This window comes from Psammomys obesus, unplaced genomic scaffold (assembly GCF_907164565.1).
Source record: "Psammomys obesus unplaced genomic scaffold, mPsaObe1.curated_primary_1811, whole genome shotgun sequence".
NCBI lineage: Eukaryota > Metazoa > Chordata > Mammalia > Rodentia > Muridae > Psammomys > Psammomys obesus.
Window position 1 is genome coordinate 1,723,713 of NW_026596079.1, and position 20,382 is coordinate 1,744,094.

The 20,382-nt window shown below is 51.1% G+C and overlaps 2 protein-coding genes and 1 long non-coding RNA gene across 5 annotated transcripts in view; 2 read left to right on the plus strand and 1 right to left on the minus strand.

Annotated features, from left to right (window-relative positions):
- The first annotated feature begins 274 nt into the window (after positions 1-274).
- On the plus strand, positions 275-4,120 carry Ly6s (lymphocyte antigen 6 family member S). 2 transcript variants are annotated; one of them, XM_055626438.1, is made up of 4 exons: positions 275-340; positions 586-656; positions 1,708-1,815; positions 3,514-4,120. In XM_055626438.1, the coding sequence occupies exons 2-4, from the start codon at positions 587-589 to the stop codon at positions 3,738-3,740; spliced, it is 405 nt and encodes a 134-aa protein (XP_055482413.1). In that variant the 5' UTR covers positions 275-340; position 586; the 3' UTR covers positions 3,741-4,120. The 2 variants fall into 2 exon arrangements, with proteins under 2 accessions (XP_055482413.1, XP_055482412.1); XM_055626437.1 differs by having other exon boundaries at positions 289-308.
- A 10,320-nt stretch (positions 4,121-14,440) lies between these two features.
- Positions 14,441-18,029, minus strand: Ly6e (lymphocyte antigen 6 family member E). Its single transcript, XM_055626402.1, has 4 exons — positions 17,942-18,029; positions 15,845-15,942; positions 15,337-15,456; positions 14,441-15,237 (listed from the first exon to the last, which is right to left on the minus strand). The coding sequence occupies exons 2-4, from the start codon at positions 15,912-15,914 to the stop codon at positions 15,017-15,019; spliced, it is 411 nt and encodes a 136-aa protein (XP_055482377.1). The 5' UTR covers positions 15,915-15,942; positions 17,942-18,029; the 3' UTR covers positions 14,441-15,016.
- Positions 18,030-18,093: 64 nt separating this feature from the next.
- LOC129690643 (uncharacterized) overlaps positions 18,094-20,382 on the plus strand; it is a 58,934-nt gene continuing 56,645 nt past the window's right edge. For both annotated transcript variants that reach the window (XR_008722344.1, XR_008722345.1), the window contains exons 1-2: positions 18,094-18,144; positions 20,007-20,110. This is a non-coding gene — a long non-coding RNA (uncharacterized LOC129690643). The remainder of the gene's footprint in view (positions 18,145-20,006; positions 20,111-20,382) is intronic.

Consider the following 20,382-nt stretch of genomic DNA (forward strand, 5'->3'; position numbering starts at 1 on the left):
ACACAAAACAAAACAAGAGGAAAAGTAAAAAAAAAGAAAAGGCTGGGTAAGTTGCCTCCTTCCCTTGCTACGGATGTAACAACTCCCAACCGCTGTGCACCCCTGGCTCACTGGGGTCACCAACAAGCCTTGCCAACTCTTAGATAATAAGTAATGAATTTTTTTTTCAGCCTGGAGGAAATGCGAAAAATTCTCCCTTTTAAGGATAGCAGCTGGGAGGAGCTAAGGGAGGGGTCGGTCGGTACTTATATCAGTCCACATCAAACTAGAAATTTCCACTGTGCCTACAGCCTGGTCATAGAGAGAACGTGAGGAGAGGCGTCAGGAAGGGGCGGCAGTGGCAAGTGCAGGGATGGGCCCTCAGGATCGGGCTGTGGTTGGGGTTTGGGGTTAGGAAGGGAAAGCTGGGTGGGTGGTGGATAGGAAAACTAGGCAGATATCCGTTCCTTGGGGAAGTATGTGTGGATGGTTGGAGATTGAGTGCCTGAGGCATATCTAGGAGAGTGAGAGCTCCAGGGATGTGATTGGTGGGTCTGTCAACTGGCTCCAACTTCCAAGGTTTTGTCTACGCACCCCTTATCCTAGGATGGACAGTACCCACGCGATGAAGTCCTGTGTGCTCATCCTGCTTGTGGCCCTACTGTGTGCAGAGAAAGGTGAGATGGAAAATGAGAGATGGGCAAGAGGGTCCAGTGGAGATTTAAAAGGAACCTCAGAGTTGTGGGGACACTTGCGTTTTCATTGTGTGCGCAGGGCCTGAGGTGTGCTGTGGCCAGGGGCTGTCCTTTGGGGGTTGCTTATAGTTTGTGAACCCTCCTGTGCTGGAGTAGCTTAATGGGTCTGTAAACCTGCCAGTGTCTGCCTGCCTTGTAACTTTCACCACATGCAAGTAGGACTCCTGGACTTCACTACCTCTGCTGTGTACACTGGCCCCACACTCCTCGGTGCCCATCGCTTCAGAAAGAATTACTGTACTCTCTGCCCCTCTCATTTCTTTCCAGAGGCCCAGACAACCTGTCCTCAGACTCTCCTCAGCTGTCCTTGCCTCCCCAGCCAGGCCACTGGCCTCTATAAATACAAGCTAGCAGAGGCTTCTTTTCCTGTCCCAGCTGCCAAGTCAAAGAGTTTGGAATTCTTAACTCTTGGCATTTGGCCTTTTTCTGATGCCCAAGCCCAGCCACGTGAAGGCCCAAATGCTAGAACTTTCCTAGTTTAGGAGACTCTGAGGCCTCAGATAACCCTCTACTTCTAGCTACATCTGTATTGTGGGTGGTTTGATGGTGAGCCCCAACTCTGAGCTGGGCTCTGAGAAGTCCAGTGCCCTGTCATACTCCAAGGCCCAGCACCAGCTCTGCAGGTATAGATGTAAGAAGACAGATCAGAACAGCCTCCCCTATCAGGTGGCCCTGGTTCTGCCCCAATACCTACTCATTCATCCACTCAGCATTTCAGCAGACATCAGGTATCTATGTCTTCCTGCTTGTCTCGCTAATACCCCTTGGTATCCAGGTCTAGTACCCAGTATATGTGAACAATTTCAATAAGCGGCTCTTGGCTCACGTTTGCTTTTGGTGGAGGTGCTGGGCAATAGTGTCCTTGCTCTGTCCTATAGGCCAGCAGCTGTGTGGACAATAAAGCCAGATGCAGAGGAGGGATCTGGGCTATGAAGGGCATGCTCTGCCCCTCACGTATTGGCTTCTTTCTCAGCTCAGGGGCTGCGCTGCTACCAATGCTCGGGCATATCACCCTGCGAAGTACTCACCTGCCCCAGCTCTGATACAGTCTGTGTCACTCAGGATGTTGAAGCCAAAGTGTGTGAGTTCCTTGAGGCCTTATGCAGATGGGTGGGAGGTGGATTGGGAGGAAAGGTCCGGCCACTTGTCAATCATAGTTATTTGTGACTCCTGCAAAGTGGGGGTTCTGCCCTGGAGTGCAGAAATGTGCTAGAAGGTGGATCCTAAAGCAGGCCTGCCCCTGTGGAATGCATGATTGTCATCATCTCCCGTCCCCTCACCAGGGCAGTCCTGTGGCGCTTCTATCCTTACTCCGTGTCTAGGGTCTCACTGGCTTACTGAAGGCCCCGAGGAATTAGGAGCGTTTAGTGAGTCTTTGCATACGATGAAGGAATCTGGAGTTTAGGCTAAAGGATGTTGATGGAAAAGGGACAGCAGATCCCCAAGGTTGTCAGTTTCTAGGCACAACCTCTAGACAGACCAGGCAGGAGCAGGCCCACCCTGCTACTCAGTTTCCTCTTCCTTCTACAGCCTGCCATGCCCTGGAGCAAGTCTCCTAGGTACAACTGCCTGGGGGACCAGTCAGAATCTGAGAGGCCAGCTGCACTTTCTGCTCTGCCACCGAGTGGTCTTGCACTGTGCCATGTCTTTGTGTGTGTGTGTGTGTGTGTGTGTGTGTGTGTGTGTGTGTGGTGGGTGGGTGGGTGTTTGTCTCTGAGTGTGGGTTCATATGTGTGCATGTATGTGGAGGCCAGAGGACATTGTTAGGTTTCATTCATCAAGCGCTATCTACTTTAAAAAAAAAAAAAAAAACAACTTAAATTTATGTGAATGGCTTTTGGTTCCCTGGAACTAGACTTATGGATGGTTGTGGAACCACCATGTGGGTCTGGGGACGAAACCCTCGGTCTTTGGAAGAGCAACAAGTGCATCTAACTGCTGAGCCGTTTCTCCAGTCCCAACCACGTTGGTCTATGAGACAAGCTCTTACATAGAGACCTGGTATTTGCCAAGTAGGCTGAGGGTGAGGGCTGGCTGGGGGTCCCTGGAGCCTTCTTGCTGTCGCCTCCTCACCATGGAGATCATGAGCAGTGCTCCCACGCACGGCTGGCTCTTTACCTGGGTGCTGGGGTTTGAAGCTCGCTCCTCATGCTTCCGTGTGATGAGCACGGTTACCGACTGAGCTGTCTCCTCAGCACAGAGCGTGTAAGTGCATGTGTGTATACATGTGTGGGTGCAAGGGCATGGAGCCCAGAGGTTGATGGCTATCTTCCTTTGGAAACTATTTTATTTACTGAGGCAGGGTTTTTCACTGTACCCCAAGCTTACAGGTTCAGCTAGTCCAGCCACAGCCAATGAGCTTACCTCAGGGATTCCCCATTGTTCCCTCCTGAGCACTGAGATTACAAGTAGGCCACCATGCTTGCCCATCTTTTGATGGGCTCCGTTGATTGGAACTTGGGTCCCCAATGGTCGCACAAACAAGCATTTTATTCACCGAGCTGCTCTACCAGCCTGTTTTCTTTTAAGACAGGGTCTTTCTCTATCCCCAGGGTGACCGAGAACTCCTCATGTACCCTCGGTTGGATTTGAACTCATAAAAATCCTCCGGCCTTAGTCTTCCAAATTCTGAGATAACAAGTATGAGCCACCATGTCTGGCTTCAGTGTGCCTTAAGAGTCAAGGCTGGGCCATCCAGGCCTGGTGGCATGTACCCCAGACTTGGGGATGCTGAGTTGTTCCTGTATAAGCTGTGAGGTTACTCCCTGATGTTTTGCAGTGTCTTCTAGAATGAAAATGAAAAACAAGTTCTGTTCTCCTGCGTGCCCCAACAATTTGGGTTTCCCTGAATACCTGGAGATTATGGGTACTGGCGGCGGCTACGAGATTTCCTGTTGCATGGAAGACCTCTGCAATGCAGCAGTTCACACTGTGGGAAGGACCTGGACCCTGGCAGGGGTGCTTCTGTTCAGCCTGGGGTCGGTCCTCCTCCAGACCTTGCTCTGATGGCCTTTCCTGCTACTCCCACCCTCATCCTTGTATCCCAATGTGTAATCCCTCCTTCCTGGAGCCATCTAAGGATCCGTTATGAGTTATAGATACTCTGAGGTAGGGTGGGGTGGGGGTAGGGTGTGGGACACCTTGTTTCAAGTCCTTGTTTCAGTCCCTGCTAGGTAGGTGCCCACCTCGTCCCTAGGACACCTCCTAGAATGCCATTTTCATGCTATTCTAGGCCCTGGAGGCATTTAGACAGCACAGGGAAGAGGCAGAATTCCAATGTATTATGGCACCACTGTCTTCACACATAAATCTCTGGGATCCTGGGGCTTTCCCACACATACCACTCAACGGCCCCAGTTGAATCCAATAAAGCCTTTGTTCTCTCAGCCAAAATCTGCAATTTTCTTTTGTCCACTGAGTCCTGCCTGTCAGTCCATATCTCTACTGTTTCAGGCAGTCACATAGCAATCTAGCTCATGTTACCCAGCTTAGAGTGGCGTACTGCTTAGTTTGGGCAGGCTCTCCTCAGGGCTGATGCTGAGGGCAGAGAAAGGCTTCTCCCACTTCCCCAAAGCACTTGCTTTTGCTGGGGGAAGAGATCAAAATCTGTTTCTCAGGCTCTGAGAATGAAGTGAAACTTACATGTTCAAAGGTACCCACCCCTGCTTTATGTCTTGACACCTGGTGAAATCTTTAACATCTCTTACTTGGTCTTTTTGTCTGTCTCAGGCAGTCAGCACAGGCCTTAGGGATAAGGGGCTGCTAGCCAAGTATAGGGCCTCATGCTGCCCACAGTACATGATCTAATTGTGTCTCCTTCCAACCCAGCAGCAGACTGGCAGGTCTTCATTAAACCTGTGTCTTGGCTGTAGTTGTCTGTGCACACACTGGAGGAGCCAACAAAGTTAAACACCCAGCTTACTTCTTCAATGGAATGGGGTGCCTAGCTGTTTTTCCTGGAATGCAAGATCGGGTGTATCTTACAACCTGGTGATTTTTTTGCTGTCTGATGAGCCAGGAATGACCTGTACCCTCATTCGGGGGTAGGTTCAGCTCTTTGTCATCAAGATGTTGATGGACCGGTGCTGGTGTTCCTCAAATCCAAGGTGACTAGGTTCAGGACTGTGATGGCTAAGCTTGGTTGTCAACTTGACTACTTCTGTAATCAGCTAAAATCCAAAGAGCGAGGCATGCCTGTGATCTTTCTGATTGTATCAATTGAGGCGGGAAGACATACCCTCAATCCGTGCCACACCTTCTGGTGGCAGCCTACGTAAGGGACACGGGAGAAGGAATCTCTTGCCTTTTCCCTGCTTATCCTCACTCCTGAGTTACCCTTAGTAACTCAGATTCTCAGAAGTGTGAGTTATGTAGTGAGCTATGCCTGCCTTGCTCAGACAGCCAATCCTTAGTGACAAGTCCTCACTCCTCAGCAAGATCAGGAGGCGTCTACCCAGATGTGAGCTCCACGTGTGTCCCTCCCTAGAAGATCGACACAACCAGGGCACTGTGACATTCAAATACCACCCAATGGCTTGAGGAGAAGGCTGTACCTTCACAATCAACAGCCTGGAATGCCTCTGCACAGTGTCTCTTCACCATTCAGCCTATGGCACTTTTGCCAGTGTCTCTAATGCACCTGTTAGCGTCTGCCTTTTTGCCTTGGTGAATTCTTTCATGGACCATTGGTCTCCAGCCTGTCAATACCATCTCTGTCATAGCAGAGACAAGCCCATCTTATCCAAGGGTCTCAGGCAGAAGGCACTGCTGTTGTGTGTCCTCTGATCCTCATCCTGAAATGTCTGGTTCTGTTCAGCATGACCAGACTGTAGCCTTCTGGGAGGCACTCAGGAGGCAGAGGCAGGTGGATCTATATGAGTTCAAGGACAGCCTGGTCTATAAATTGAGTCCAGGACAGCCAGGGCTACACAGAGAAACCCCGCCTCAAACACCACATGAAAAATATGCCCCAACAAAACAGAATGAGATGAAAAGTCCACAAAAATGCCATGGAGTTTGGTGTTAGCCAACTACTATTTCTGGGCTTGGGGCCCTTCCTGATATGTGACTAACATACCAGTGAGATTTCATTGGGGAAAACAGATCTTCCCTTTCCCATCTGGTATCAGCTGCAGATGGGTTTTTGGTTAGGGGTGGGAGCCCATGTCCACCTTCTCTTCTTAGTGCTGGGGCCTCATCTGATTGTATGCTGCTAAAGTCTCTGTGGGCTCATATGTGTACCAATTCTTCCTTGGATTCATCCATTCCCTCTGGCTCCTACAATCTTTCCACGTATACCTCTGAACGCTGAGGGGAGGGCTTTGAAGAAGACATCCCATTTAGGACTGAGTGCGCCAAAGTCTTTCATTCTCTGAACAGTTGTGGATCTCTGTGTTAATTCCCATCTATTGCAAAAACAAAACAAAACAAGACAAAAAAAGATTCTTTGATGAGGGCTGAGTCAGGCGCTGATCTGTGGATATAGTAGTATGCCATTAAGGATCATTTTACTGCTACATTTCTTCAGCAGAATAATAGTACTGGGTTTTCTAAGGGAAGAGGTAGAATTTAGATTCTATTGTTTTTGACCAAGAGATGGAGTTCAAAGTCTATCATGAGGGCAGGGTCCATCTTCAGTGGCCCCAAGGATGTGAATCTCTGTAATGTAATGCTACTGCCTTCATCAGGTACAGGGTTGGAGTAAAGGTGAGCACAGGAGCATTGTGGAGGGCACCAACCTTTACAGCTCCGTTTTAAAAGTTACAGGGGTGGGGGCAGGGACCTCTGGACTCCAAACTCAGACTCAAGACCCATCAAGGAAGAGTCTGCTTTCCAACAAGCAATGAGGAGCCAAGGTCTGGGAGAGGTGTGACCAGAGACTAGGCTGGGGAACCTGAGGGAAGAGAAAGGGTAACACTGGAAAGGAGCAGCCTTGGGCACAGGATGGGACATAGGGTCCACTTGCTTAAGAACAGAGGAGATCTGGCCACCACAGAACTCCTGATAAGAACAGAAGATGGAAGCTGGTCAGGGACCCCATAGAAGCTGTTCTGAGGGTAGCAGACAGTAGAAGAGAGTTCCTGTTTCTGGTCCTTTGTTGTGTCTCACTTCTGCCTGTACATTATATGTGAGAACAAATCCAAAACTGAAAGAAGGAACCTGGACATTGTAGGCTTAGATTTTTCAAACGTCTGTTTTTTTTTTTTTTTTTTTTTTTTTTTTTTTAAGGTTCTTAAATGCCTCTACCTCCCTTCTAACGCCCCAACCTTATGCAGGAGATTAGCAGGAAAGGGGTCTGTAGACCTCTTTTATCTACTTTCTGCTGATAAAAGTCAATGGGTTCTTTGGGGATTACTGAATTCAGCCATCAGGATACCAGCAGTCAATCAAATAGCAAAGCAGCAGCAACAACACTCATCAGCATCAGTGGATAGATTCAGTAGAAGCATCCCAAACTGGCACAAGTCCATCAAAGTGGCAAAACTCCGATAAAGCAGCCCAAGATGTTCTCTCTTAGAAGACCATTGAAGGATTTGAACGGTTGCAAAGAGCAGCAATGCAAAAAACATTCTCTCACTGTCTGTGGCCTTCTACTTATCCCTTCTCAGGGTCCACAGGAGGATGTTTTTTAGCTCACAAAAACCATGCCCCTTGCATGAGGTAAACTCCAGCTGACAAACATCACATGCTTTTTCTGAGGAGGCTGTTTTCCACGGGTGGGAGGTGAGGGGAAGCATTCTCACATGCCAGACTTTGGACCAAAACAAAAACAACAACAACAACAAAAACATATTTACACGACACAACTGAGTTTCCAAAGAAACCAGAAACTTCCACTTCAGAATACCTCTTGGTTGGATCGGCTGGGCTGACCAGTTTATCCCTCTCTCTGTGTCTCACCCCAGTTTCTTCCATCAGTGTTTCAAAAAGCCCTGAGACTGACAGCTTGATGGTAGATGGTAGCCCATTCCTAGAGACACCTCCTGCTTATTGGAGCTCTGCCCTCTGTCTTTTAAGGTCTCATTACGAATTTATAATAATCTTGTCGCTAAAACTCTGTGGTCTGTGAACTTCGTTATTGAATTCCAGAGATGAAAACCTGAAAGCCACTGGCCTTGGTGGCCTCAGAGTTCTCCAGGATCCTAGCTGAAAGAAGAAGTACCTGCTCAGGACTCTCAAGACCAAGTTCTCAGCACAAAGGAGATTTATTTGCTCCAGAGGGAGAGAGGGCAGGGATAAGGGACGAAAACAGTAGATAGAGGATGAGGGAGAAGGGGAAGGGAACAAGGGAGAGAGGGAAATGGAGGCAAGGGAGACGGGTAAGGAGTATTTGTCCTGGGGGACAAAGATCTGTCTCTGAAAAGAGAATATACCGACATGGCCCATAAGTGAATGGTGGTTTATAAAGATAAAATGGGCTCATATTAGCATGAGCAGTTTAATTTTAATTGGGCATGTTATTTAGGTGAGCCAAAGGGGTCTTCCGATTGCTGGCTTTCAATACTTTGATAGCTGGGCTTTAGTAGTCAGCCTCAGGAAGAGGCAGTGGCCAGATAAGGGAATAGAGTGCGGTGGCTAGCTTTAGAAATGTAATGTAAACATCTGTAGCATAGCAAAGAGAATGGGAGATGGGCAAGGCTTGCCATGCTTGCCATGCTTGAGCTGGAAGAGTTCCTTTGCTAGCCTCTGAAGCTACGTTCACTAAGAACTGAGAAAGGGTCTTTCAAAGTCAAGGACACTCCAAATTTTACTGTATCACCTCACCCCATCAGTTCTGAGCAGGAAGTGGGGTGGCCCTGGAGGAGATGGTGACATTTCTGACAGCTTTATTATACCAAAGTCCAGTCTCTCTACCCAAACTTCCAGCCCAGAGAACAGGGAGTTAAAGAACAAATTCCCTTGACCTTCTTTGGCACCTCTGTAGGGCTGCCCCTCCCATCCACCCAAGTACCTGTTACCTCACCCTAAATCTCTGAAGACTGCTGACCAGGCCGTAATGGACAGGGGAAATGCTGCTGTGTGGATAGAGGTGATGTAGGGAGAGAATATAGACTCCAAACCCTAGGTAGGTCTGCCTACATCTCTAGGTAGGGAGGACAGAGGCTCCAGTGGGGGCCAGAAGCCCCACCATACTGCCCAAAACTCAGCACTTGACTGTGAGGTGGGGACCAGACCCCTCTGTGTGAACCAGGAGTTTTCCTCTCCCTGGTCTACCTTCCAACTTTTCAGCCTCAGGACAGCTGTGCTATTTCCATCACCCCTCCTCCCCACAGTGTGTTTGGGACTGTCACAGAACTCCCACATGCAACATTTCATCCCAGGACTGTTCAGAGGCCAGAGTCCTAGGTGGCACTATTACAGGCCCCCCCCCCCCCCCGTGTCTGTCTGTCTGTCTCTCTCTGCCCCCCCACCCCATCTTCTCTCCCTCTCCCTCTTTCTCAACTCAAATTCTGGGCTGTTCCTCTTACCCCTCCTCCTTTCAAAAGTCAGGAAACCGAAAGCTAACGCCAAGCCCTCTCCACCTCCAGAGATTTCACTTTCGGTTCTCTCTCCCAGGCCTCTTGCCCTCTGAAGCCTGTGGTGCCCTGTCCATGGTCAATTCTTAGTAGGACCCAGAATCTGAGCAGGGAGCTTGGGGTGGGAGCCCCAGGACAACATCCTAGCGTCCTGCTGAGTGAAAGCTCGGCTCTGAGTAGCTGGGGCTCACTAAGTCTTCCCTGAAGCACTCGGTGCCCAAGGGGTCCTGGAGATCTCCATGGCTTGTACGGGAAATATGTACGGGGCATCCTCCTCTTGCTTACAGTGAAGGTCAGTGACGTTAGTGAGTGTGATAGCCCTCAGTGTGCGCTTTCTACGGGGTGTCTTCGTCCAAAGTACTGGGGGTGGGGGATTGGGTAGGATGGGGGGTGGGGGAGCCTGCTTCCGTTGACTTGAAAGCTGAAATGCGCTCTGACTGTTGTGAAAGCTTCTGCCACTAGGGGCGCATGCGGCCCTGCCTGGAGACAGGTTTGGAAGCACTCCCTCCTGGCTGTCCTCTTGGGATTGGGTTGGTCTGCCTCCTGTCCCTGATTGTGTCTGTTGATCAGTTAAAGGGACAGGATGGCCTCAGCTGATAAGGGAAGAGGGTACGGGTGGCCCGCCCAGCTCTAGTGCTAACCATGCACAAGAGACCACAGCCACGTGCCACAAGGAGTGCCCATCTCCCAGACCCTTGCCCTTGAGCAGACTCCCTCCAGCCCCCACCCACGGAGCCTTTCCACTTGCTGGGCAGATGCCTGAGGCTTTTGGTCCAACAATTCTGTCTTCCATCTTCCAAATTTCTCCAGTGGTCTGGGCTGCAGCCTTGGTCCTCAGAATACAGAACGGGTTCCTGGGTGTGCTCAGAAGCCCACCCACAGTCAGGCTGCCCTTCCAAATGAGACTGTGTCCCAGCCAGCCATCTGAGGCCTAAGAGCTGCCTGGGGGTGCTCTGTGTTGGCAGAGTTTCCAGTTGGCATGAGAACTTGGGGGAAGGGGAAGAAGGAAAGAGGGAGGTTCCCAGGGCCTCCAGATGCAAGTGGCCCCAGCTGCTGTGGCCACCTGGTGTGATGCAGTAGGCTGAAGACCTTCAGAGTTCTTTGCAGGGGCAGGTGTGTGGAGGGAGTGGAGCAGACTTGGAAGGAAAGCAGGAAGCTCTCAAGGACCATTAATTTAATTAAGGTTTGAGAGGAAGGCTTGACCTGACTGGCAAATAGGTCCTTTGGAACCTTGCCTGCCTGGGAGAAATTTATTTATGCTCCTCTCTTGGGCTGGTGGACTTCTGGAACAAAGGGTCCCAAGAAACTGGAATTTCCTTAGAAACTTCCTGCTGGAACAACAAAAGGCTAGGGGCAATAGGAGGAAGAACCTGTCCCCTGGGGAAGGATTTCTAACTTGTGAGACATTGCAGACTTGGAGCTGGGGGAGGGAGGCCACACCTTGGCTGGACAGTGTATCTCTTGTCTTCTGTTTAAACCTTACTCCCAGGTTATACCCCAAAGGTGGGTTTAGTGAGGTCTAGCCACTGGATCTCTTTGACCCTCTTCTCAATGTGGCAGCTTTGGCTCTTTTAACTTGCTTATCGAGGATGGGTGGCCAAACTACCTTGAGACACTAGCTGCAACCCTAAGTGCTGTTAACACCTTTAAAGTTAGGCATGGAGGTCAGAGAAACAGCTGTAGTGTCAGGGAGAGCAAGCTTGAGCATTGGCGGATATCCAAAATAAGAGCGGTGAGAGAAAGGGAGAGTTTTTTTTTTTTTTTTTTTTAAGTGGGTAAAGGCATGTGCTGGCTAGCTTCATGTCAACTTGACACACACTAAGTCATCTGAGAAGAGGGAACCTCAATTAAGAAAATGCCACTATAATTGGGAGTGGTGGCACAAGCCTTTAATCCCAGTACTCTAGGAGGCAGAGGCAGGCAGATCTGAGTCTGAAGCCAGCTTGGTCTACAAAGTAAGTTCAAGACATCCAGGGCTACACAGAGAAACCTTGTCTCAAAAAACTAAACCAAACCAAAACAGACAAACAAACAAAAAGCCTCCATTAAGATTATGCTGAAGACAAGCCTGTGGGGCATTTTCTGAATTAGTGATGGATGGGGGAGGGCCCAGCCCACTGTGTGGGGGTGGTGGTGCCATCCCTGGGCTGGTCCTGGGACCCTTAAGAAAGCAGGCTGAGAAAGCCGTAAGGAGCGGACCAGTAAGCAGATTCCCTCCATGGACTCTGCATCAGCACCTGACTCCAGTGTGCTTTTGGTGATGGTGGTTCATCACAGCAACAATAACCCTAAGACAACGCATAAAATGTTTGCTACTGAAAGTTTAAAATTTAATGCAAAGTGTCACATCTCCCATTTCAAGTTCCAGTTCTAACTTAATGAGTATAAGTTCATTAAGTTGCACAGACTCTGAGGATGGTTAATATTTGGTGTTTTTGTTCATTCGCAAGCTTTTAAAAAATATCTATTTTAACTTAATGTGTGTTTTGCTTGTGCATGTCTGTGTACCACACGCCTGCAAGTGCCCCAGGGAACCGAAGACGGTGGCACACACCTATGAACTGGAGTTATGGACAGTTATGAGTCATCATGTGGGTGCTGGGAATTGCACCTGGGTCCTCTGGGAGAGCAGCAGCTCATAAATGCTGAGCCATCCCTCTGGCCCCTGATTTACAAGCTTCTCTCAATAATAAAGTTCATTGAAAATAAAAAAAAATAAATAAAAGTTTTAAATTAAAAGAAGTGATAAAAGGGAGAAAACAACAACAAAACTCTCTTGCTTTAGTGAGCATGTGTGCTCACACTCTAGGCTCTTGTGTCTCAGAACAAAAGACTGTACCAGGGGCACATGTTTGGGATTAGAACTGGAGTCTGGAAGGGGAACACACCTGCAGGAATGAGAGTGGGCTAGTGAGCTGAGGAAGGAGCTCCCAAAGCATCCATCGTGAGGTGTAGAACCCTTTACAAGGCCTTTACATCGCCCTCGCTGTGTTTTTCTTACTTTGGTATGCTGAGGGCTTTTCCTGCACATGCTCTGTTCATTAGATGAAGTCCAAGTAGGGAAGGTTTTCTAGTCTTCCACTTTGACTTTGCCTGAGCATGCTCAGTTTGTTGTGGGGCGCTCAGGTGGGGAAGGGGTCCTATGTCTCTGTCCTGGAGCCCTTGGGGTGGAGAGGAGGAGGATAAGCTTGTGCTGGGTGGGGCACAGCTGGCAGGGCCTGACTGGGAAAGCCACAGTCAGTGACTAACTAGCAGCAGCAACAGGAAGGCTGGCCAGGGTCTGGAGACAGGACAGGACCAGAACCCATCAGAGAGATATGTTGGATCATGTCTGAATCTGAACTAGCATGGGCGAGGCTGGTGGCTCCACACCCAGCACCTCACTCCAAAGCCTGAGCAGGCCTCTGAGAGGTATCCGGTGGCCTTCCTGACCTTTCTTGCCTCTGAACTTCAGGAAACTGAAACTCAAATCTGGGACACTTTCCCTCCTTTTTTCAGGAAGTGACACTTGACCCCTGGCACCAATTCTCTCTCCTCCTACCAGGCCCAGGCAAGACTGCCCTAACCCCTCATTTTTCCTGACATCATCCCCGGAACTCTAGCTCCCTCTGCCCACCTTTCTCCTGGGAGCAATCAGACCAGACCACTCATTTGTCCCAGTTTTCAGCCTTGAAAGGATGCTGCGCTGCAGGATAGAGTGGAGGATGGCTCAAGGGTCCCAGACCACAAGTGGCCCCAACTTTTGAGCTTGACACCTCCCCTATCACAAAGAGGGAGCCAAGTCAAGGCAGGGAGGAACCCAGAGTTTGTTAGATGTCCTTATCACTGCCTGGTGCTTTTCTGACTCCTATGTTCCAGAAGTCTAACCCGGGGTCCCCACTCTGCTTTTGGTAGTTAGATCTGCCAGGATCACAGGCCAGTGTGTCTAGGAAGGTTACCTAGATCTGTCATGAGCACCATGGTGGATACTGTCTACATGGCGGCAGCCCAAGCTTCTCGCAGAAGACTTGACTCCCACGTTTCTCTACCGCCCTTCGATAGTCAAGAAACAAAGCAGCTTTGTCCTGAGTCTCAGAGACCCCTTATTTGCTTTCCCCGGGGCTTGTCCATTCTCAGTATGAGCCTGGGCAGAGCCCACCTGGTATGAGGCTAGTTCCTTTCTAGACCTACAGGGTTTAGGTCATGGGAGTCACAGTCTTGAGAATCATGGCACTGACGAAGCCGCTGCCTTCACAGATTTCACAAGTCTACTCTGAGCCCCTTGCTCTGTCCCCATGTCTGACCCCCATTGGGCAGTATCCCTCACACACTGAGATCATAGCCAGGAACCACCATTCCACACTTGGAAAAATCTGAGAAATAGCCGTCCTCGGTCACCCAGACCTAAGAAGGGTTGCTTCAAATATGTCTCTATTAGTCCTTGTCCCTCAACACTCAGCAGTGAACCCCATTATGCCAGGTGTAGTAGCAACTGCCTGTAAGCCCAAGAATTTAAGTGAGACCCTGCCTCAGAAACAAAAAAGTCTTAGCGTCAGCTGTGTTGGCGCATGCCTTTAATTCCAGCACTCAAGAGGTAGGGGCAGGGTCACTGCAGGTTTGAGGTGGCTAGTCTAACATAGTAAGACCTTGTCTTAAAGGGTCGGAAAAAGAAAAGTGTGCACGTGCACAAGCGCTTGAGGGCACATCAAACCAAAAGAAGAAAAAAAAATTAAAGCCAGTTATATCACTTGCCTGGAGCCCACTTCCATGGCTCGAACCACAGTATGGTTTGTGAAGGGCAGGTGGCACACAGCAGGCCACCTCTGAAGTACCTGGTGCAGGCGACAGCTTAGGAATGTGTGACAGGCCTGGTGGGCCCGCCTTTATGGGTAACTGTACCTCTCAGATAACTTACAGCCTGGGACAGCACACTTTCAGGCTCTCTTGTTTCCTTCCCTTCTCCTCCTTCCTCTCAGGCTCTTCTCACTAAATGGGCCGGAATCCCTGGAATCTGCTATGCACATCAGGCTGGCCTGATTGATATGTGTCCACTTCTGCCTTGATGGCATTAAAGGAACCTATCACTATACTGTGAGTGTATGCGAGGTCCTTCAGGATCTCTTATGCAGAGCTGTGGGCTTGCAGGATCCTCAGGTTCCTAGGGACTAGAGGGGAAGAAGGACTCTGCAAGGAGGAAGGACAGAGATGGAATGGGTGTGAATGGTTTATTTGAGGCACTAGAGGAGCAGTGGGAAGCCAGCATGGGCAGAGAGGGCAAGGAGGGACTCAACTGGGTCTGTGGGTGGGAGCCTTCGCAGCCTCCTGAATCAAGCACAACATGGGCACAGTAATGCCAGGGGAAAGGGTTTTCTGTTGGAAACACAGGCCTTCTGCTCTAATGTATTCCAGGTCCCCTTTGACCACCCCAGAATCCAAGTAGTTTCATTCGACTGAGCACACTGGTGTACATTCATTTTGGTTAGATATTCTTGTCAATGTGTCCACAGGATTTAGGCCTGGCCCTGGCCCTCTGAGAATACCAAGGAGGGTTTCACCCCTTTCCTGGTTCCCCAAGGGAGACCACAGGATTGGCTCTGGAAGCAAGGGTAGCCAGTCCCATTTCAACCGAGCAGATGTGGGTGCATTTGGTGCTTAGCCCTGACGCCAAGAAAGTATGGAGAGGGACTGGACATACCCAGGAGGTGCCGAAGGCTCCTGGGGTCCCCTGGGACCTAAAAGGACCTTTCTTCCTGAGCTGGGGAAACACGGGGGAATACACGGGGGCGCTCAGGGGTCCAGCTGCAGCAGAGTTAACAAGCTGAGCAGGATCCCAAGGCCCAGTAGTGGGATACTGGCACGAAGCCCAAGGCCAGCGGTGCTGATATTGCAGAAGGAGTGTTCGCAGCAGTAGGTACTCATGGACGCCACACCGAGGTTGATATTGACGTTCTCCTTGGGGCACATCGAGGCGCAGCCCTTACTCAGCGTGTAGCCAAGGTCAAGATTCCCTGTATGGAAAGCGAGGTTGAGGGGACAGACATACACGGGCAGCAGGAGATGGGGAAAGCCCCATTGATCTGGGTCAAGGAGTTGGCTGGTTAACTCACCAATGCCCGCAGCAGCCGATACCGTGACACAGTAATTGTCTGTGCTCTCGCATGACGTTGGCCACAGACATTTCCAGTTGCTCTTCTGATTGTTGCACGAAAAGCATATCAGGGAATGGGCTGCAAAAGGGACATGCTATAGGTGACACATGCCAGCTCCCTGGGGAAAGCCTTCCAGGGCAGGTGCCTTTGCAGTGGGGCCTTTGATACCCAAGCCTCTGCTGATGCTGAGCAACTACAACATGCTCAGCCGTACACCAGAGACAAAACCAAGACAATGACAAGTGGTATTAGACTTTGGTGCAAGAGGGGCTAAAGTGTCTCCTTAAACACAACCCTGAGACCGAGGCAGGGGAACTAGGTCACTTGGCTAGGGGATGGAAAGCAGGAAGGCCAGACGTTCACAGGAGGGCTGGCTCAGGAGGAGCCCTGAGCATCTGCCCCGGGGAAACAAGAACGAAGGTCAGGAGGAGGACCAAGCCACCCTTGGGGTCTCAGAGCTCCATACCTTGCTCCACACCGAGAAGGACTGCCAACAGCACAGGCAAGAAGACCCTCATGCTGGAAGCGACAGACATCTGCTGAAGGCTCACAAGCCAAAGAAGCCTGTTGGGAGAGAGGCAGCTGATTGAAGGATAAGGGAACCCCACCTACCACCCAGGCTCCCGGCTTAGATAGCACCAGGCCCTGAGCCTGCCCACTCTTCACCTCCCCAGGGAGCCCTCTGTAGATGGTTCCAGCATTCAGGACCCAGGCAGGGCGGGAAAACAGTATGCATTCCCTGCTGCCCTGGGGGGAGCCACTGAGACATCTTCCTGTCCCCCTCACCAATCAGATGAGCAAGTTGTGAGGCCTAAAGCCAGCCGCGTGCTACAGCCGCTCTTAGCTCACACTACGTACCGTGCAGTATCTCAGAGTCTCCCCTCCTTTTGAAACCTGTGGGAGCCAGAATTTTCCTTTTCCCTGTTGGCTGCTAATCAAACCTCTACCTCAGAATACCTGCCCCACTCCCGCTGCTTTTGTGGCCAATTATTAAAAGAGCTTTTACCGGAAACAACCCTTGGCACCTGCAGAACCTTTCTCTAAATTCTTCCAATGGTACCCTCTAGTTAACACCCTTCCCAAACTTGGGGGCACCCAAGGCCGAGTAAAGGGAACCAAGAACTCTCAGAATGCCACAGAAGCAGAGGCTTAGGGAGCTGGCTGACCTGAGGTCAGGTCAGTGGTCAGATAAATGAGCACGTGTGAACCCTAAACCTTCCCTGGGCCCTGTGAAACAAATGCAGGCCATTCCCTGGTGGTGGAGACGAAGGGACTAGAGGCCTCCGGGCTTCACCCATTCCCTTCTGTACAAGGTGAGGGCTCAGGACCCATTTCCGGAAGACAACTCCATTTTTCTACTTGTGGCTGGGAAGAGTGACAAGGAGCTGCCCGTGGCAGTCAACACGCTAGCCAGCTAGGTGGGCCTTGGGGTTTTTCTAGGCCCTTTGGCACAGGGTAGAGAAACCAGCTTGTTTGGTTTCAATGTCCTATTTTGAGTACCCTTACCCTGGTGCTTTAGGGGAGGAGAGTGATGCCATCTGTTGAGTGGGAGAGGGGCATTCCAGAGACAAAGGAATAGGGGGTTGCTTACAGACTTGGGGAGGTCCTCTTAAGAGGAAGGGGGTGCAGTAGAAGGTGAAGTTGTGGTGTCCTCCGGGACTGGCCCTAAGCCTCTCCTGTTCGGAGCCTTGCTGACATGTGGTAGTGGGTAGCAGAAGCTCCAGGTGGCCAAGTTCAATGCCAAGCCCAGTTGGGCCTGTCCTGGCTTCTCCTGTCTTTTCTATACACAATGAGGTTTTGGAACCAAGGGATCCTGAGCTGTCAGCAAGGAAGCTCTGGTGGAACAGCCACAAACAGGTCCCGGAGGAAACCCATCGTCCACAGGTGGACTAGTGAAGGTACGAGTGCAGTGGTTGGAAACCAGTCCAGTGTGATGAGTCTGTCCACAGCCACCATCTGCAGGCAACCGGGCAGGGCCGCCTAGGGCCCAAGAGCTCTCCTCAAACTCACAGGGCTCACCAGGGAAAGCTAGGTGTCTAGGGGAGGGCAGCCGGCAGAGGGAGTCCGTTCAGGTCCACCGGGCTAGCCGGCAATCAGACATAATCTCCGGAAACTCAGCATTGGTATGCAAATTTCTGGATAAGACAAAGAGCTGCCGCTCCTCACTCTGGGGAGGGGTCCTGTCTCTGGGCAAAAAGATCCACCTTATTCGAGACAACAACCCCCAACCCCCGCCTCTCCCGTTCTAGTTTACAAGGGTGTATCCCAAGCAGACCGGCGTTGGTGGAGTTGAGTAAGGGGCAACCAGTGAAAGCTCAGCAAGGGGCCTTTGCCTCTCCGGAAACATTCCGGAAAGGCTGGGGGATGGTAGGAATGGAGATAGCTGCAGGGGACCTCCCAGGCAACCAACACGGCACCCGGGTACCGAGCGCGTGCCGAGCGCTGGGTTCCCCAGATCCCACAAGCTGCGGCTAAGGCCGCCAGCTCTCTCCTACCGCTTCCCCGCCGTGGCCCAGCCCTCGCGTGACGCATAGACACCTGAGCCCGGGTCCAGCGGACTCACCTCCGGGTGAAGTGGCCCCGAAGAAATCCCGAAACCTTAAGACGCGGAGCTCACCGGAGTCTTGAGATTCCCAGGCGGGCGCGGATGGCGGGGGCGGGCTTCGGGCGGGGCGTTCCCTGGGCAGTGGGCGGGTCTCTGGCGGGTGGGGAGGACTACCCCGGCTGCTTGCCTCGGGAGTCTGCGACCTTGGCCTTACAACACAGGTGGGTCCTCCGAGACTCGGACTGGAGTCTCCAGCCGTGCGCCCACTTTGGCAGTCTCCAGTGGTTCCCTGAAGGGAGGCTGAGACGGCCCTGAGTGCCTCACGCTACACAATGAGGCATCCGAGCGCTGGCGTGGCCGGCTGCTTTCCATCTGGCTTGTGGTGCAGAGTATCTGCTTCCTCTTTCAGGACAGACCTGGGGAGGGTGGAAGGGCCAGGGCTTGTGGCGATCACTAATTTACTAGGACCAGTGCGCAGGCTCTGCTCTCTCCCGGAAGAAGTGAGGGGACAGACTGCATCCCGAAGCCCTAGGCCTTCATGGGAATCTCTGCTGCCGAGGGGCTGAGGAAGTGCTGGACTGAGGATGCCTCATCACTGTCCTTTCTGGTTGTCAGGTCCCTCTGGGCTGAGCCTGTCTTGGCCATCCCTTGAAAGGGTTAGACTAACTTTGTAACCTGTATGTCTTCTAAAGCCTATAGTTTTGAGTTTTAGGTTCAGGTTAAGCTAAAGCCTCTTAGTACCTTTCCAGAGAATGGAAAATGTGACCCTATCTATGAGGACAGATAGAAAAAAAAGGCAAGCAAGCAATGACCTTCCCTCAGCAAAAAGAAAAACTCCTGTCTTTGAGATAGCATTTCTTAGCAATTAACCCAGACTTCTTCTGAGTAGCTTTTGACCTGCAGCCAAAAGTCTGCAGCCCCTAATCTTCAAGGATGAGCTAACCACCCCCACCTTAAATTGCAGCTGCATCCACACTTGGCAGGACTGGCCAAGCTTGAGCACCTAAGACTAACCAATTATCTTACTTTATAGCTTCCTCATCCAATCCTAAATTGCCAAAACTGCAACTTCAAATCTCCCGCAATTTTTCTTTTAAAAACCTACAGGCCTTTGTCTCCCGGTGCCACTCTTTGCTGACCAGCAGGGGTGACCCCATTGTGCAATGGTTAATAAACCTCTTGCTTTTGCAACGAGTCGTGGTCTGGGGGAGTTTCTGGGAAGGGCACGATCTTGAACTCCTGAGCTGTGAGATCCCAGGTCTTACATCCTCTCTTGGGGTGAGGTGACAGGACAGAGTTTCCGGGAAGGAGGCTATTGCAGCACTGGGTTGGACAGATCTGGTTCTCTCACTTCCCCTGGGTGCAGGGCCGCCTCCTACACCCCACTCCGTGGGTATGACTGGCTCCAGTCCAGTCATCTTGTATTACCTCTTATCTTTAGTGCTGAAGCCCTAGCTTTTAGAAGGAAATCTCCGACCCTTCTGCTTTTACCTAGGCATCTTCCAATATTCTCAAAGCTCAGGAAGTGTTTTCACATTCAGCAAGTACTAACAACCTTGTAGCAGATTCTGGGGCCCCTGTCCTGCTTCTGGATGACATTTGGGGGGGTGGCGACCAGGGCACCACAAAAGGGCTTAGGCAGCAGGCCCCCTTACCTGGCAGGGCTGTGTGTCCCCTCCTCTTCCCTCTTTCTCACCCTCTTCTTCCTCCTGGAAAGCCCTCCCCAGGGGATTGTGGGCTGCTGAGTCTCTGCCACCTTCTTTTGTGAGAGTCACACTCTCATTTTCCGTCACACTTGTGGAAATAGGAGTTTTGCACCTATCTACCTCACAGTCTGAGGAGTTGATGGTGGTGCTGATGTGGGCTGGACCTAGAAAGGAGCTTCACGGGACTGGGGTTAGGGCAGAGGAGGGCTGGGAGGGGGCAGGAAAAGTTGTGAAGCTGTATGGTGGATTGGCTAGGGTAGTGCTCAGGCCAAGATACTCAGGAACTGGAAGCCAGCTGTTGGGGGGAGGAGGACTTGGAGCATATTCAGTGTGGGTGGCCAGTGACATGAGCACAGTGTGTTGCTGTGTGTTTTCAGAGTTCTCCTCGCCTCCAGCGATGCCTGCTCACAAGATCTTCGGATACATCAAATGGAGTTGGGGGCACACATGTATTCTGGTGCTCACTCCTTGGGAGCTGAAGGTAATACTGTGTGTCTGTCCTCAGATGTCCAGGCTACAGCATGGTGACTTTTGGTGGTTGGGAAGTTCACTGTTTGGGGTGATGTTCTAGCTTGTCCCCAGGACAGAAACCATCCAGCAGGCAATGGCCAGGCTGTTGCTCAGTGTCTGGGTCCTTGGATTTCTGTCTTCTCCTTGGTCTCACCTAGGTGCAGGACAGGCCTGAGTAGCCAAGGATGGACTTGTCTTCCTCATATTTAGAGTATCTTTCTCATACTTGCTCTTGGGCTGCTC